This window comes from Cynocephalus volans, chromosome 9, assembly GCF_027409185.1.
Source record: "Cynocephalus volans isolate mCynVol1 chromosome 9, mCynVol1.pri, whole genome shotgun sequence".
Lineage (NCBI taxonomy): Eukaryota > Metazoa > Chordata > Mammalia > Dermoptera > Cynocephalidae > Cynocephalus > Cynocephalus volans.
Genome location: NC_084468.1, coordinates 89,529,706 through 89,547,474, shown reverse-complemented (window position 1 = coordinate 89,547,474; position 17,769 = coordinate 89,529,706). Strand labels below are relative to the sequence as shown.

The 17,769-nt window shown below is 35.6% G+C and overlaps 1 protein-coding gene across 1 annotated transcript; it reads right to left on the bottom strand.

Moving 5' to 3' along the window:
• Window positions 1-1,059: 1,059 nt before the first annotated feature.
• Window positions 1,060-17,468, bottom strand: CISD2 (CDGSH iron sulfur domain 2). Its single transcript, XM_063108108.1, has 3 exons — window positions 17,268-17,468; window positions 3,996-4,210; window positions 1,060-2,519 (listed from the first exon to the last, which is right to left on the bottom strand). Exons 1-3 carry the CDS (start codon window positions 17,368-17,370, stop codon window positions 2,430-2,432), a joined length of 408 nt encoding a protein of 135 aa, XP_062964178.1. The 5' UTR covers window positions 17,371-17,468; the 3' UTR covers window positions 1,060-2,429.
• Window positions 17,469-17,769: the final 301 nt, after the last annotated feature.

Sequence of the window (17,769 nt, the reverse complement as noted above, 5' to 3'; positions counted from 1 at the left end):
AAAGGAACAGAGAACATTTCTAATGGAAGGCTATGGAATCACAGTGAGGAAGGTAGAACTATATAGATCAGCAGCTGGCTTAATTGGCTTCCAATAAACTTATTAACAAATTAGGTTACAAAATACAAAAGCAATTTAATGAATCATCACGAGGCATTAAACTTAAAGCTGAATCGTAAAGTGCTTTTCATAACGCAACTTGTTTAATTACTCATATGAATGAATCATTAATACTACAAGCCTGCTAACACTTTTGCATACCTGAATTTATATGATGGTGGTGCTCATTTGCTGAGTAAGGCATGAGTAGTTCCCTAGGTATACAGCAGCAGCAGCCCTCAAAACATTCATAATGTAACATAGCAACAACAGGGCTGTCTTGAAGGCTCTAGAAACCCAAGACATATATTTCAAGAGCTAAGTTACCTCTATTGTATCAATTCAGATGCATTTGGCTATTAGATGTATATTTTTTAAGGTAGACATGATACTATTCTGTGAATTTACAAGTGATGGCAACTGACAATAGTGCTTATGCAAAGGAGTTATTAAAATAACAGCCTGCTACCAGCTTCAGGCTTGTGAAAAATTTGTATAGATGGAAAAATACTTGGGCATAGCTCTTTATCTTATCTCCAATGAAAATGTGGGAGAAAAAGCCCTTTATTCTAAGAGCATAACCATCTTAATTAGGGGATATTAAAATTACCTTTTATGAGAGAATTCATTTCCTATATTTTAAGTGTTGCTATTTGACAAAATTAAAAGTTGATCGTTTTGTTTTAGTTTCCATGTTTTTAGTAAATTTACCTTCTAAGACATCTAAGTATGGGAACCACTAGAGCATGTATAAAAACATGTTGCTGTGAGTTGCAGTCAATTCTTTTACAAAAAGAAAACCATTTCTTGACCACAGACCAGGATATCCAAACTTTTGGTGAGAAGGATTTTTCCAAAGTCTTGTGGCCAACTGTGGACAAATAATTGATTAATCTGACAATAAAGCCCCTTAAGGATGTTGAAGAAAAGGTTTCAGAAAAATATCCAAAGCCAAAGAAGTGAGAGCAAGGTTGTATTTCTCCCCCACTGACAGGTGGGGAGAGGGAAGAGCAACAACTTTGGACATACACCTTGTAAAAGGTCTTGAAAACCACAGACCACAGTTCTAACATTAACTTTACAATTCCTGCTGTTGGTCACGAAAAAGTTAAGATCACACAATAGAACCTATTGACATTACAAGTAAGAATTAAAAATCCAAGTGTCATATTTAGTGTAGTGTCTGATACATATAAGTGCTCAATAACTATGAGCTTTATTATTGGAAGAAGGATTAAATATGTCTGCCTCCTGGAGCTTTTTCATATAAAAAGAAAGCATAGTGAACTGAATGGACTGTACCTTTAATAGACAGACTTAAGGACAGCTATTAATACGAGTACTATAATATGAAACTAAGAAGACTCTTAATAGTAGGGTAAAAACTTACAAACATTTTAAAGATTCCCCAGTAGGTTTATTTCGCAAACTTTTTTGTATTTTGTCTTAATGGTTTATATTGTTAAAAGAGAAAAATGTTCACATAAACACAAATTTGAACACTGGACTATTTATCATTTTAATGTGATTCACATATACTTCATGTTTATTTCTAATTGCAGCAGCCTAAGAGTTTAGCTGTCAGTGTTCTTGCCACCCCATCCCAGCTATCATTAGTCAAATAGCTTAATATACACACACACAAACGTGCACACACAACACACATGTGGAACAGACACAAACAAGCCTTTTGTAAAGTAAACAAATCTTTTATAATGTAAATAACTGTTCCTAGTTGGAACTTTTTCTATCCAGTTTACATCTTTTCTGAAATTGAGATATTGATTTTAATTAGACAACAATCTCTATAAAGCAGAGTTTATCTCTGTGAAAACTCAAGTTATTCTCAGTGGTAATATTTGTCTTAATTCATCTAAACACAATGGAGTGTGGAAGGTCAAATGGGGAAAAAAATACTTCAAATGATCAAAACAAAAGCGACATGAAAAATAATATATTTAACAGTGTAGGGAAAAATTTTAAAGTGCAGAATGTGATGAAAATATTGAAATAGCTTTGGACCCATGCTAAAATTTAGATTTTTCTCAATTAATTAAAATCAGAATTGCTGATTTTATTGTTGGAAGATACATTAATTCTTTGAAGTCAGAATGAGAAGGTTGACTAATTTGTACACAAATGACTCTGAATATACAAAGTATCAAATATAAACAGTTGTGTAGCAAGAAAATAAATTGGCAGAAATAATTATTCAACCAGTAGCAATAATTAAGACCACCATTTCAAAGATTTTCTATACACAAAGAATGAGAAAATACTGTTATAAGATTTTACAACACACGATTGAATTCAATCCTAATTCATTACTATTATACTTCTTTCTTCTTCAGTATTAGCGGACCCACATTATCTCCTGTCAATTCATTGTGTTTATTATGTGAGCCATCACAAGCAGGAAACTAAAAGGAAAAAAGAATTACAAATGTTATTTAAAAAATATAATTAAGTAGAAATATTTGTGAAATGCTCTCATGAAGAAATCACATCACTGCTTTAAAAAAAAAGAAAATCAGATAGCTTTCCTGAGTAATATAGACATTTAATCCAACCACATTCCTATACCACAGCAAATCTAACAATTTAAGTAGTTAATTCATTACCTGGTTTAGATTTTAAATAAAAACCTTTGGATGACTACATATGAGTGACTAAAATAAGTTTAACAAGTAATCAAAATAAGTTCCTGGTCTCTTTAGAGCTCTAACTTTGAACTCATTTGTTTAAATTTTAAAAGAATGGAATTTAAATTAAAAATAAATTATAATATTTTCTTATTATAATACTCATGTATATTGTAAAATTTTCCAAAAAATTTCAAAATATATTTTAAAATATTCACTCATAATCCACCCAGACATGAGTAACAATAATTAACAATTTGTTATATTTTTTTCTTTGCATTTACTGAGTGTATTCATTTTTTTCAACAAAATTGGGATCACAGTGTAATATACTTTTCTTGTATTGTATCAGGATATCATATCATTAAATATCCGTCAAAAACATGGTTTGTAATGGCTTCCCAATATCCCATCATTTATATTATACTATACTTCAATCATTCCCCTATTATCAGATATTTAGTTTCTAAAATTTTGCTAGTACAAAGGATGCGGTGATAAACAACACTGTCCTTAAAACCTCAAATAACCTATGATCAAAGTAGTACAAGAAAACAGATTTCGTTTACTTATAGTAGTACTCATCACTTCAAACTCTCCCTTTCCACATTAAAAATCATTTGTTAATTACAGGTACCATTTACTAGTCCACACTATGTAAGGCATTTTACATATATCATCTCACCAGATCTTAAAAAATGTCTGTGATGTTGATATAGTATCAGATTAAAAAAAAAAAACAACCCCCCCCGAAGATCAGAAATTAAAAATTAAATAAATTGCCCAACAGATGTCATAATATGATAAGCATCACAACTGAACACTATTCAGACTCCAAAGCTTAAGTTCTTTTCCACTAAACCCTATGTCTCCTCTCAAAAAATAAGTAAAATATATGTTACTCTAGACAAATGCTGAGCGCATTGTGAAAGCATCAGATTTCTGTTCTTCCTTTGTTGCTCTAACTTTTCTAATGTAGGGTAGGATCGGTCATAAAAAGCAAACTTTAAGGCTGGCCAGTTAGCTCACACAATTAGTGCACAGTACTGTTAACTCCAAGGTTGGGGGTTTGGATCTCCAAGCTGGCCAGCCGCAAAAAAAAAAAAAGCAATCTTTAATTTAGGAATATGGACTTTCAATACTGAATACTATGGAAAAACCTCTCATCTCAAAAACCACAAAACTGGGGATTTAAGAAGCAAAACAATTCTAACTCCACAAATTTTTTAGTGTACGTGTAAATGGACATCTTACCGTCTTAGAACGCCAACACCTACAATAAGCTGCTTTAGTAAGACACAGATCTTCAATGTTTATTTCATTCACCACTTTTGGATTTTCCTTTTGTATTTTAAGATTAATCAAGCTATCCTTCTGTTGCTTTTTCTTCGGGAGGAATGGACGAACTGCAAGGTAGCCAAGTAGTGCAAGTACACCAAGGAAAGGCAATAACCGAAGCCATTCTGAAACTAAACATGAACAGATTTGTTAGAATCTGCAATGCTCTTGTAAAATAACTCAAAGTAGCATGTCTGGTTTCATCTTTGAGCTTATTCTCACATTAATTTCTCATTTAACTTATCTGTAAAACTGAATAAGCCAGCTCTACACATAGGACCACCTTATTTTATTTATGGGCTAACTTGAGACTTATGAAACTGGAGACCTAAATTTTCAGAAATAGGTCCTATTTCAAATATCCTATTTCACTGTCTCTATTAAGTATATTTGTGTTTCTACTTTTATCTTAGGAATTACAACCACCGTAATTATAAACAAAATACAATGTGTGATATATTTTACGTTGAGAAAACATTTTCACTCTTTTCTCCTTAATACTATGACTAAAATCATACAACAGAATATTCATAAAATTTTTATCACTGATTTATAATTTCAGACACAACATGTCTTCAATGCTCTAATTTACTTGTTTTTGGTAACTGTCCCTAAAGAACACTGAAATGTTATGTAAAGCTACAATTTTTAAAAACTAATTGAAACTTTCATATACTCAATGTTCTCATTTTAAGATACATTTCATTACATAAGCATTCAATGAATGCCTTTTGGAGTACCCAGCCTGTTTTAAGAGGACAGGGAACATAAGTGATATAAATGAAATGGTCGCTATGCCTGTGGAGATAAGTACAGTAGGAAACCAAGATAAACATTTCAGCACACATTTATCAAATATCTGCTAGTGCCTTGCTTCTCCTGGGCTCTGAAGGGAATCCTTTCTGCTCTTAAAGAGTTACCATTTAACTTTCTTCACTGAGTGCCTACATGACAACTTGCTAGGCACTATGCAGAAATAGCTTAGTTGAGAAAAGAGAAAAACAGGAGATTATGTGCTAAGGCATGCTAATAAATATTAATGACAAATGAATAGACTATGCTAAGAGTAGAACTGTACTCTCTCATATAACGCAGTGTTTGCTTAAACAACTGTATTTGGTAGGTAACATTATTATTCCCATTTTACATGTGGGTAAACTGCAACTTAAGCAGGTTTAGTCCAGTACAAAGTCCAAAGCCTGTTGTCAATCACCATAAAGAGAGTTTTACTCTCTTAGTAAAACTATTCTCAAGAGATAATTGTTCTTATTAACTACTGAAAGACTCACTTAATATCAACACTTCCAAAATGAAATTATTTTTGATATAACACCATGCCAAAGAGATTAAATGAAACAACCTATTTATATACCACATGTATAGCACCTATAAGAGTGGCTGGCACAGAGACGATATACAATAAGTGGTAGCTTACATTAAAAGATTACAGAGATTGGTGAGGAATTAGTAGCAACCCCTTGGAAAAAATGTTTTGCTAAATCAGTGTGACAATGTTATATGGTAGAAATGTTTGGGGATATAATCATTTAGTCACCAGAAGGAAGCTCTGTAAGGGTAAGGATTTTATCATGTTAGGTGCTACATCCTCATAACCAAAGTAAAGACGCTCCAGATAGAGTCTTTGAATGAATTAAAGTTCTGTAGATGACACAAAATTGTTTTTAAATCTGTTCTATCTAAAATGGTAGCCACTAGTCACATTGTTTTGATTTGTATCCAAGATTTTCTTTTTTCTTTTTAGCGGCTGGCCAGTACAGAAAGATTTTCTTTTAATGAGAAATGATAGGATGACAAACATGTAGACAACTGCCTTGAAAGAAAAGTTTGCTTACAGATTCCGAGAGAAGGGAGCATGCCATGCCAGGCAGGGCCAGGCAGGGCCAGACCAGCAAGTACCAGGGTTAGTCAGGAGGAAGAGGTGAATGGAAAGCAGGGGCATAAGTCTTTATTGTGGTTTCCGTGTAAAAGGCAAAGCAGGGTAGGGTAAACAGTTTAGGACTGGCTAGCTTGAATAATTTCACTGGGCTCTGGGCTGTAGGGAGTGGGCTCTGGGCTGTAGGAGTGGCCCCTGGGGTGATTTAGGGCAGGGAAAATATTGGCTTGGTACATGACAGTTAGATAAAAGAAGTGGTTGGGGGTATGGGCTTTGGCTTGGTTAGTTTGTACATGAAAAGCATGCTCAGGGCCGGCCTGTGGCTCACTTGGGAGAGTGTGGTGCTGATATCACCAAGGCCACAGGTTCACATCCCTATAAACAGATGGCCGGTTAGCTCACTTGGGAGAGCGTGGTGCTCACAACACCAAGTTAAGGGTTAAGATCCCCTTACCGGTCATCCTTTTTTTTAAAAAAAAAAAAAGAAAAGCATGCTCATAGGCAAGTTGTTTAACAGCTCTAGGAATTAAACTAGCTAGCCCTTGGATGGGCAATCTCTCCATAGCCTGCAAGGCCCCCAGGATGTCAAAGCATCATAAAATACATAAAATAAAAAACATGATTAATACACACATGACTACTTACATGTAAATAAATTAAAATTAAGTAAAATTTAAAATTCAGTTTCTAAGACACACAGGTCACCTTTCAGGGGCTCAATAGCCAGCCACATGTGGCTAGTAGCTACTGTATTCAACAGCACAGAGAATATTTCCATCACTACAAAGTTTTTTGAATAGTGCTGCTATACATCATTGGTTCTATAAAGAATCATCGCCATAGCATGGCAAGGCTGCTTTTCCAGCTTCAGCTCCCACATGTACAGTATCCAACATCCTCATTTACCTGAAGCCAGCCAAAGCTACTGCCTAATAGGAACCTTCCTGTATTCTTTGCATATGCAGTTCCTTCCATGTGCAATGCCTTTCTACCTCTGGTTTATCTAATTTGTATGAACCCTTCAAGACTACAGTCAAATATCTCCTCCAGAAGTCTTCCTTGATTTCACTAAGCAGAATTAATCACTTCTTCCTATGATTCCAAGCCCCTTTCCTCATGTTCTGTTATCACATTACTGTTATTTGTTTCTAAAGTTGTCTCCTCCATAAGTCTGTGAAGAAAGATGCTGTGTTCTTCTCTTCCTGGCACAAAGTAGATGAGATGCCTCACAAACGTTTAATGAGTGACTTGCTCATGAATGAATGGAGAGCACAAATTGTCAGTCCCTTTCTCACTCACCACATTTTTCTATAATTTTCATTTACATTTATCTTCTAGATCAGGCAATGAATGTCTTAGGTTACAATTGGCCCCAACATCCAATAAACATATTCAAATAGCAGACATTCAATAAATGTTTGTTGAATGTTGAATAACTTAAGTATTATTCTACATATTACAATAAAGTCACAAGAGGTTAAACTGTCAAAAAGAAAATAACTGAGAATGTAAAAAATGAAAACCTTACTTTAGACTTTTAAATTTAGCATATCCTTTCTTAACCCACAAATCTCAAGGAACAAATTAATTAATACTGTTTTAAAATCTACTTCAGAAAATGTTTTTTAACAGCTAATTCTTTTGTACAACACTACTTTAAAATAACACAATAATGAGAGATACTATTATCTCCTACAATAAAGAAATAACTTATAAAACAGTCTTAGTACAGTCTACTTTTTAAAGATGATCAACTACAATTTCACCACAGAAAAGCTTTATAAATGAAAATACTATAGCCTGTGAAGCTCAATTCAAATCACTTTAAGTATATTTATTAAGGCTGATTTTTTGTGAAAAAATATAAAATATACAAGAATCAAACAAGAAATTTTTTAAAAACTTTAATATTTCCTATGAACCTGTTTGATGTATGTTGAACTGTTACAGATACCTTAGATAATTTGAAGGGGAAAACATTACCTAATGGTATGGTTTGAATGTCTGTTCCCTTCCAAACTCAGGCTGAAACTTAATCTCCACTGTAACAGTATTAAAAGGGTGGAAAATCTAACTATGGTATTTGAAAGGTGGGGCCTATAAAAGGTGTTTAGATTATAAGGGGTCTGTCCTCATAAATGGACTAATCCATTCATGGACTCATGGATTAATGGAATAAAGAGTTATCATATCATGGGAGTAAACTTTTGGCTTTATAAGAAGAGGAGAGACCTGGGCTAGTATGCGCTAGCCTCCTCACCATGTGATGCCCTGTGCCACCTCACGACTCTGCAGGGAGTCTCCACCAGCAAGAAGACCATCACCGTATGTGTCCCCCCAACCCTCCCAGCCTCCAGAACTGTAAGAAATAAACCTCTTTTCTTTATTAATTACTCAGTTGTAGGTATTCTGGTATAAGCAACAGAAAACAAAGACACCTACTAATTGTAAATAATGTACAAAATATTTAAGATAACGTATATTTTACACAGCATATTTTAAATTTTTATGTTTTAGGATTATAAAAGTAACATTTATTGTGCAAAGATTTTTAAATTTTTTAAATTATAAAAAAATAAAACAAAGTTACTTATAATCCTACCACCAAGAGTTGGTAACATTTTGGTATATTTCTATTGTCTTTTTTAGTGTATAAATATATATGCTTGTAACTGCTTTAAAAAAATGAAAACACATTGTATATATAGTCTATAGCTTACCTTTTCACTTAATAGTATATCAGATTATTACACCATTTTCCCAATTCTTTAGTATTATTTGAAAACATGAATTTTAATGAGTGCCTCCACCTATTCGGTCCTTCAATCATAATATAAGATCCATAACAGCAGGGACCTTATTTTGGCCCCACTATATTCTCAGTGCCTAAATAATGCCAGGCTCAAGTTTTTCATTTTCTTTTTATTGAAGCATAATTGACAGTTCAGTTTGTTGAGCTTTGTGTTAAGCATTCAATTTGATGAGTTTTGAAACTATATGAACCTACAAACACCACCTAAAACAAAATGTAAGTTATTTCTATCACCCCAGAAAGTTTGTTCATGTCAATCCCCCCTTTCTGATTTTTATCATTAATTTAAGTGCTTAATAAACATTTTTGAATAAAAAATCTGATCATTTCCTACTGTTAAACAATTTTTCAATTTTTATTATATTATTAGTTACTACAAAATTACTAAATTTTTACTATATAATTAAGTACCTACTGTGAAGAGATACTGTGCTAATGCAAGTGCAGCAGCTGTCTTATTTGTCTCTATGTACCCAGTGCTTAATACAGTGCCTTGCACAGAGCAAGATTTCAATAAATAACTAATTCACAGTTTATCTGTGGTATAAATCCAGATTTTCATGTACTTGGAGTCAGGTTTCTTTTGTCTGTAAAAAAGGGATAGCAATCATTCATTCGTCAACAATATTTACTGAGTATCCACCACAATCCACACATTGCATGAAGAGATGGGGATACAGGCTGATAGTTGAATAAGATCCCTGCTCTCCTAGGGTATACATTTTAGAAGTGGAGACAGACAATAAAAATGCAAACAAATAAACAAAATAATCACAGACTATAGTAAAAGCTATAAAGAAAATAAAGAGGATGACATAAGAGAAAAAGAGACTAACCTGGAGGCATAGCAGTAGGCTGACTGCAAATTTAGGTAAGGGGGTTAGAGAAGGTTTCTTAAACAAGGACCTTTAAGCCAAGACCTAAAGAATGAGGAGAGGCTAGGAGCTAAAAAACTTGAGAGTAGAACTTTTATGGCACAGAGACATGTACATGCAAAGAATCTTCTAACTTCATAGGATTGTTGGGAGAACAAATGAATGAAGTAGGAAACCACTAAGCAAAAAATACAGAACACTATTCAAAAGGAAGCTATTAATGCATTCTGCCTTGAGGCCACAGTTATGTAAATATGTCTCCTCTCTCACTGCACAAAATGATTCCTAACTACCTACCCTTTCACAGAGACTTCCATAAACAAAGACTTCAATAAAGTTTAGCTGAATTAAGTTTTTACTCCATTAAACTGCTATTTGTGAGATAACTCCTACAAGGCCTGGACTTGTTTGCCTTTCTTCATGGCTTATGAATGATAATTGTGTAAGGTAAAATACAGGAAGACTTTTTAAAATATTAAAGAAAAAAACTTTCAGCACTCTCCAAAACCTTACTGACACATGTCACATGATATGACAGGTATTGAAGATACAGAAATTATAAGACACAAAAGAGCTTTTCATCTAGTATGAGATACAGACCTATAAAAACAATTAAAGTACTGTGTAGCATGGGCAATCATATATAAGCAATGCGGAGGAAGAAGTGACTAACTCTTTGCTGAGATGAGCAAACACTTTACAGGGTTTGACACATAAATGGGTTTCTGAAAGATGAATAAGAGTACAGGAGTTCACAGGCAGATGAGGAAGAGGTGCATTCTATGCAGAGGAAACAGCACAGTCAAAGGCACAGAGATATGACATACATGAAAGGTGTGGGAAACTAAGCACCATGGTATTGCTGGAATATAATGAAAGAGGAGAAGGGACTGTAGAAGTGAGCAGGTGCCATATGATGAAAAGCTCTGATATGCAACAGGTAGGTAGCAATCTACCCTGTGTACAATAGGAAACCACTGAAATATTTAAACATTAATGTAACTGGAAAATTGTTCATTTATGATATCACTCTGGTATCAAATGGAAGATGGATTAGAGGAGGGCCATCAAGAAGAGCAGAGAGGGCTGGTGGTGGGAGAACAAGAAGCAATACAACCTGTTGGAAACACACTGAAAGGGCCCAGAAGAAAATAATTAAACTAAGCCAGTGGCTGTTAAGGCAGAGCATAGAAGACAAATGTGAGAAATCGTCTCTACTGGGATTCCCTAAAGTTCCTTTAGGGAAAGTCCACAGCTTTCACTAAGATCTCAGAGTAAATGTGTGATCATCCCCCACCCCGTCAAAATTTAAGAACCACTAACTCCAGTATAGTAAAATCAATAGGCTTTGGTGATTGATTACGTATGGGGCATGAGATAAACAGAAGAAGTTGAAGCTCCTTCATAATTTCCAGATTTCTGGTTTCATTATATGGATGGATGGAGGTATTAGTCTCTAATAAAAACAAAAACACCCCCATGCCAAAAGTAAATAAGAAGGGCAGCTTTAAGCAGGAAGAGACAGTGCTGTATTGCAAAAGAGAAAAAAGGAAAAATAATAGGTGCCAACATCCTTAAAGAATGCAGGGGAGAGACTAAAGGTCAACAGATAACAGCCAAAAGTAAGTGGGGGGGGGGATTAATACTGATGAATGGCAGAAGCTTCAAGGGAAGATGTAACCTTCTCTGAAAGGGGGTGGAAGGGTGAAACAGTTCAAGTGTGGAGGTAGCTGTGCAGAGCCTGAAAGATGCCAACTGTCTCTGCTCCCTCCATCTCAGAAAGACAAGGAAGGAGAGAGAAAAGATACCACTGAGAGCTACAGGTGACATGGTTTTCTCAGGAAGAGCTTTGTTTTCACTGAGGGCAAGGAGGTGCCTCTATGAGAATTATCAAGGGTTTTAGGAGACAAGCCAGGATGAGAAGATGAAAGTCTGAGAGAAGATTAAAGGTTGAAGACAAATGCATTTTTGGCTATAGTTAAGTCACATAGATGGAACTAGGTGACCTCAACATTCAATCCATTAAAAAAGTACCCAGTTAAAATTAAATAATGAAAAAAAGAAAAAAAGTAAAACAAAAAGTACCCAGTTAAGCAGCATCTTGTTTACTCGCTTGAGTGTAAAAGGGTTGAATTTTCTGAATTTTTTCCCCTTAATTAAAATTTTTCACTTCCAATAGACTTTCTTCCTTTTTAGTGAAGAGTTCCTGTTTCTAATTTTTTAAAAATCATGTTTCTAATTTAAAAAAACAAAATCAGACCACACATACTATCATTTTTTCCCCCTCTTTCACACTTATGCTATTAATACTGAGCAGGGTCCTACTATTCATACTGATTTCTATGTCCCACTACTAAGATAAACAATAAGACTAAGAAGGTAGAATGAAAGAACTGACATCATCCAAGAAACAAAATCTAGACAGAAAAGAACATTTCAAAGCAACTTAAATAGCAAGCAATTTTAACAAAAAATTTCTGAAAGTTTAGATACTGCTAAAAGTGTCTCCTTAGGGAAATACAATTAGGTTTAAAAGAAGGGAGATTCAACCTTTTATATAGCTATGACACCCTATTTCTGATCAAGATATATAAACAATACTTACTATAAAAACATTTTTTAAAGTACACATAGACACACATAGATCTCAATGAGGAATTATATTCTAAGGAACTAGGAAAGATTTTTTTCCTTCCAAATTCACAAAAGGTTACATATAATGATGCCATAAAAATAATATTGGCAACTTGGTTGCTGTTAACTTTATAACATTTTCTTATTTATCATTTATAGCTAAGGCACAGAAATTATTTCTATTTCTCAACTGTAGAAAACAAAAACTGTAGAAAAGTAAAATATATTCAACGGATGGTTTCACTATTACCACTTAAACCCTAATATAAACTGTGTTCAGTACCAAAGGACTAATAAAATGAATCAATTTACAAATCTCTATTCCATTCACTATTATGAATAGAATAGTGTCCCTGTATCTAGAACACTGCCTGGCCCATAGTAGGTGCTTAATAAGTATTTGATAACTTGAGGAATTTTAAATAACAAAATAGCTATATGGAAGAAAATGTTTAAATGAAACAAAAACTGTTCTCCACAAAGGTTAGCATAATCCCTAATTATGCTGGCTTTTACATAACTAGGTCTAACAAGGGAGAAAGGAAAGAAAGAATTTATAACAACTATGTAAAAATTTTTCCAAATTCTCAAAAAAAAAAAAGGTTTTCTAAAATAAAATTCTTTAGTCTTCAGAAATATTATTCACATGTTAATAAATGAGACTCTTTAGTTTGAACTTAATGATTATGTTTTCCTGTTAAGAAAACTCACTGTATGTTCCTTTTTTTAAAAAATTGAGGTATAATTTACATACAATAAAATAAACAGATCTTAAGTGTTTAGCTCTTAGCTGTGACAAGTAAATACTGAAAATGTGTAAAAATATTTGCATAAAAATATGTAAAATATTTGCTTCACCCCAGAAAGGATTCTCCTGGCCCTTTCTAGTCGTTTCCCCTGTATTAGTCTGTTTCTATTGTTTCTAATAGAAAATCTGAAACTGGGTAATATATAAGAAAACAAAATTTATTTCTTACAGTTTGGAGGCTGGAAGTCCACAGTCCAGGAGGCCCACAAGGGTAAGGGCCTTCTTAGTGGGAACTCTCTGCAGGGTCCGGTGGCAACCAGAGTATCACATGGTGAGAATGGGCTGAGCAAAGGAGAGCTAACCTCCTCATGTGCTCTCCTTTTATAGCCATCAGAACCATGCCCACTACAACCCATTAAACTATCAATGGATTAATCTATTCATAAGAGTACAATCCTCACAATCTAATCATCTCTTAAAGGACCACCTTTCAGTTACCATAATAGGATTTCTCACCCTCAACACTGTTACAATGGGGATTAAGTTTCCAATATGCGAAACTTTGGGAGTCACATTTAACTCATTGCATCTTCCAGCACTGATTTCTATAACCAAGTTTCTTCCACTCAACATAAAGTTTTTGAGATTCATCTAACAGATCAGTAATTCATTCCTTTTCATTGCTGAGCAGTATTCTACTCTATAAATATACCATGCTCTCTTTATTCATTCTCCTGGTAGTTGATACTTGGGTTGCTTTCAATTTGGGGGCTATTATAAATAAGGCTGCTGTGAACATGCTGCACAAGTCTTTTTGTGGATATGTTTTCAACTCTGTTCTATTTCTAAATTCTCAGTTCAGAACTGGCCCCTTCTGGATAAAAGCTAATGATGCCCTTACAGCTGTCAGCTCTGACATGTTTGTATTACACTAGGAAATACATTATTAAAGTCTCAGACACCGCTTTGTCTTTAAGAGTAAAACCTTTAATGTTTCAAAGAAGCAAACTAATTTTTTTGTTGTTTGGGGTTTTGTTTTGTTTCTTAGAAGCAAACTAGTTTAAGTGGGTAAAATCTTCTAGCTAGCTTGTAAATCTGGAAATAAACTGCCTTCTGACTTTCAGATGGTAAGATTTTTGTTTTTGTTCTATTTTAAAAGTTTATATTATGATAGCAAAAGCTTTTTTAAACGTCAAAGCATTAGAATAGACTACACTTCCAAGAGGCAAAATCATTCTTGAAAACGTGACATAAGCAAACATAGATTGTTTCTGATAGATAAGAATTGTGTGTTTTAAAATAGTGTTTGGTAATTAAGGATCTACATGTGTTTTCTAAGAATGCAGAGTCATCATGAGAGTGTCAATTGCTTTAAAAAAACAGCTAGTGGGCCGACCCGTGGCTCACTCGGGAGAGTGCGGCGCTGGGAGCGCAGAAGCGCTCCCGCCGCGGGTTCGGATCCTATATAGGGATGGCCTGTTCGCTCACTGGCTGAGCGCGGTCACAAAAAAGGACAAAAAAACAAAAAAACAAAAAAAAACCCCAGCTAGATCTAAGTTGGGAAGGAAATAAAGGCAACAATAATGTGAACTGTAACTTATTTTGCTCTTATTTTCATAGATGAAAATATTTTTTTGGTCTCCTAGACATTTTAAACAATTAATTGCTGAAAACTTGTCTTCCAGGTTTTTATTTCAACAGAAGTCTACACATGGATTCCACAAGTAGCTCATTCAATAAAGCCAAACGTCATTAGCTATTATAATCTGTTCTGAAGGGGAGGCTCAGAGTGGAAAATGGCCGTTGAAGATTTTCTTCCTAATACTCCAAAACAGACCCTGCAACTGTTATTTTCCAATTCGAAACAGACTATCTCATTTTTTTCCATAAAGCAGTTATTACAAGTATGTTCATGTTTCCTGAACAAATAAGCAATACAACAAGAATTGTAAACACACTGAAATGGGACAAGTTAAAATACATGCTATTATTTATCAGAGTTGTTATTATTTCTGAGAACGAGCCCTCACATTGAATATTTAACAATTTTAAAGAGGAAGTTACCATAAATTACTGATTTAAGAGGGAAAAGGTTTTGGTTGAGTTCCTTAATGCCTTTAATAAGAATTAAATATTTGTTGACAGTAGGGATTTTCAAGGAAAGAAAACACCCTTCTAAAATCTTCTAACCATTAAATACAGTATCATACTTTCTAATCTGCTTCCCTTATACTTTGAAAATTGAAACTAATATAAATGCAGCCACCATCAGACTCAACACATATAATTCAGGTTACCCTGGGTTGGGGTGAGAGTAAAGAGATGTTTTCCTTTCTTGACTGTTAAAAACTCAATAATTTATGCAAATTATTAAGAAGGTAAGTTGGCAAAAAAGAAAAAATGTCACAAAATGATCACACCCTTCTGACCTGGTATAATTTTACCGATTACATTCAGAAGTAAAGGGGGGTAAATGACAACTGGTATATAGCTACTTACTACTGAACTGTTATAATATGAAAAAAAAGATTCCAAATTACCAGCTGTAGAGGAATGTTGGGCCCATTATGATGTTAGACTAAAGTAAGATTACATAGTTGATAGAACAAATTAAGGAATACACTGAATTATGTAAAGTACTTAAGTAAAAGAAATAATAAAGGGGGGGAGTCAAAATTTTACATAATTGCTGCAATTCTATCAGAATGAACTAGTTAGGATTGAAAGATTTTGATGTTCATAAACACTTAGTGATTTGAAACAGTTTTCACATTTTGTTACTTTTATGATGCTTCTGATTTTAGATATTTATTTTTTATGTTTACTATTCAGTTACCATGCCTTCAATCCCACGTTTTCTAGTAAACCCCTTAACATCTAAAAACGTTAAAAATTTCACAATCCCTTTGCTAACAGGAGCAGTTGTTTCTAACCATAATTCAACGAATCTCTAGATTTGGAAAACAATTTAAGTGTCATCTAATTTACCCCTCCCCCAAGTCCACCCACTGCCAGAGTCTGCTTTGTTGTTTTTTTTTTAAGTCTCTGAGAGGGGCTATCATCCAACACGCCACATTTATTTACAGGAAACCATTTAAAAAAAATTTTTTTAAAAATCATCCTTCAAGTGGAATGAAAATCAACCTCCAAATAACCTTCAATAATTTGGTACCTGTTCTGCCTTTTGGTCTACATAGAACAAAACTTATTTTCTTCTACCAGACAGCCTTCCAATTGCTATAATTTAAGTCAGCTATTACAGATCTCTAGAATGCTCCAGGCTAAGCGACTCTATTTACTTCAGAATTACCTAAATTCATTTTTGCATTCCCTGATATCTAGGACACAGGAGCTCAATATTTGCTGATTTCTTCATCATCCTACTTGGCATTTGAGTCTGGTAAACAAACAACCCCTTTATATTGTAATGCTCACAACCCAACAAAATTTTCCAAGTGTTGACTGCATTCTGGAGATTTTCATCCCTTAAATGTGAAATCCTGAGTTATGGGTAACTTTTCGTAAAGGAGGAACCTTAAGTATGAAGGTTACATATATTCATTAAATTTCATTTTCTAAGATTCGACCCATCATACCAGCTTTCGAACACTTTCTGGCTAAAGTGTTTTTCTTCCAACTCAAATTACCTCAATTGCCCCGGGAACGTAAAAAAAGGAGGTGACCTCAAAAGCCCCCATATAGGTCAACTATACGCCGTAGGAATGGAGGTTATTTTCTAATTTCTTTACTAAATAAAGCAGCCGTATACGTGTTACGTGTATATGTGTATTTCTCTCCCCCACACTCACTCCCACCCACACGCTGAGGGTAAAATCCAATCGAGAGCTAGGACTGCCTGTTACATGGCGCTTTAGGTAACGATGATTTACCTCGGTTTAAAATATAAAGCACGCTGCAGAGAGCGACGAATAAGACAGGAGATGGAAGAGACTGGCCCGCTCCAACTCATTACCTTGTGTGCAAAAACCTGGACTGTCGCCACAGAAGGACACTGGAGACAACCACGAGGACAAGGGCCCCGGGTCATCAGGCACCGAGAAGCGGCTACGCCAGCGCGCGCCCACCTTCCTCAGCGCGCAGGGTCACGAGGTCACGTGCCACCCTCCAAGCTCCGCCCCGCCCCGTGGACCGAGGATTTTTCACGGTGTCCCCTCCCCCCGCCCGTGGGAAGCAGGTAAGGATGGAGACTGGCTGGTGGGGTTACCTGTGAGCCGCGCGAACCCGGTAATGCTCTCGGGGACTGGTAGCCGCTTAAGATACGCGGGAAGCTGCACCTTCACGATGCGGGCCACGCTCTCCAGCACCATACTGGCCAGCCGCGTCCGCTCCTCTCCCGCGCCCCCTCCGCTCTCCGGCCGAGCTGCCGCGCCTGCGCCGAGAGCGGAAGCGGCCGGCGGGCGCTCGCGGCCTGGGACCGCGCGGCGGGCGGGGCTGAGAGCCCTGGGAGGAGGGGTGACCTGCCAGGAGGCGATTGGCAGCTGGCGAGTGACGTGCGCGCCAGGCGGGCTGCTGAGCCCGGGCAGCGGGAGGGTAGCGAGGCCCACCTTGGAATCTCAAGTTTGAACTGGTCCCTGCCGTTGGGCCTTTTACCTCTGCAGACGCTAGCGGCCAGCAGAAAGGATACTGTGTGCGATGGGATAAAGCCTGTGGGAGTGCTTTCTGACCGGAAGGCGCTTTTCAGAAGTGAGTTTCTCTTGCCGTCTCTT

Excerpts from the sequence above, each read along its gene's own strand:
- CISD2 (XM_063108108.1), bottom strand. The coding sequence starts at position 17,370 with ATGGTGCTGGAGAGCGTGGCCCGCATCGTGAAGGTGCAGCTTCCCGCG. Across the intron at positions 4,211-17,267 it reads CGGGTTCGCGCGGCTCACAG|TTTCAGAATGGCTTCGGTTA; the intron begins GTAACCCCACCA and ends GTTCATGTTTAG. Across the intron at positions 2,520-3,995 it reads GGTGTTGGCGTTCTAAGACG|TTTCCTGCTTGTGATGGCTC; the intron begins GTAAGATGTCCA and ends TTTTCCTTTTAG.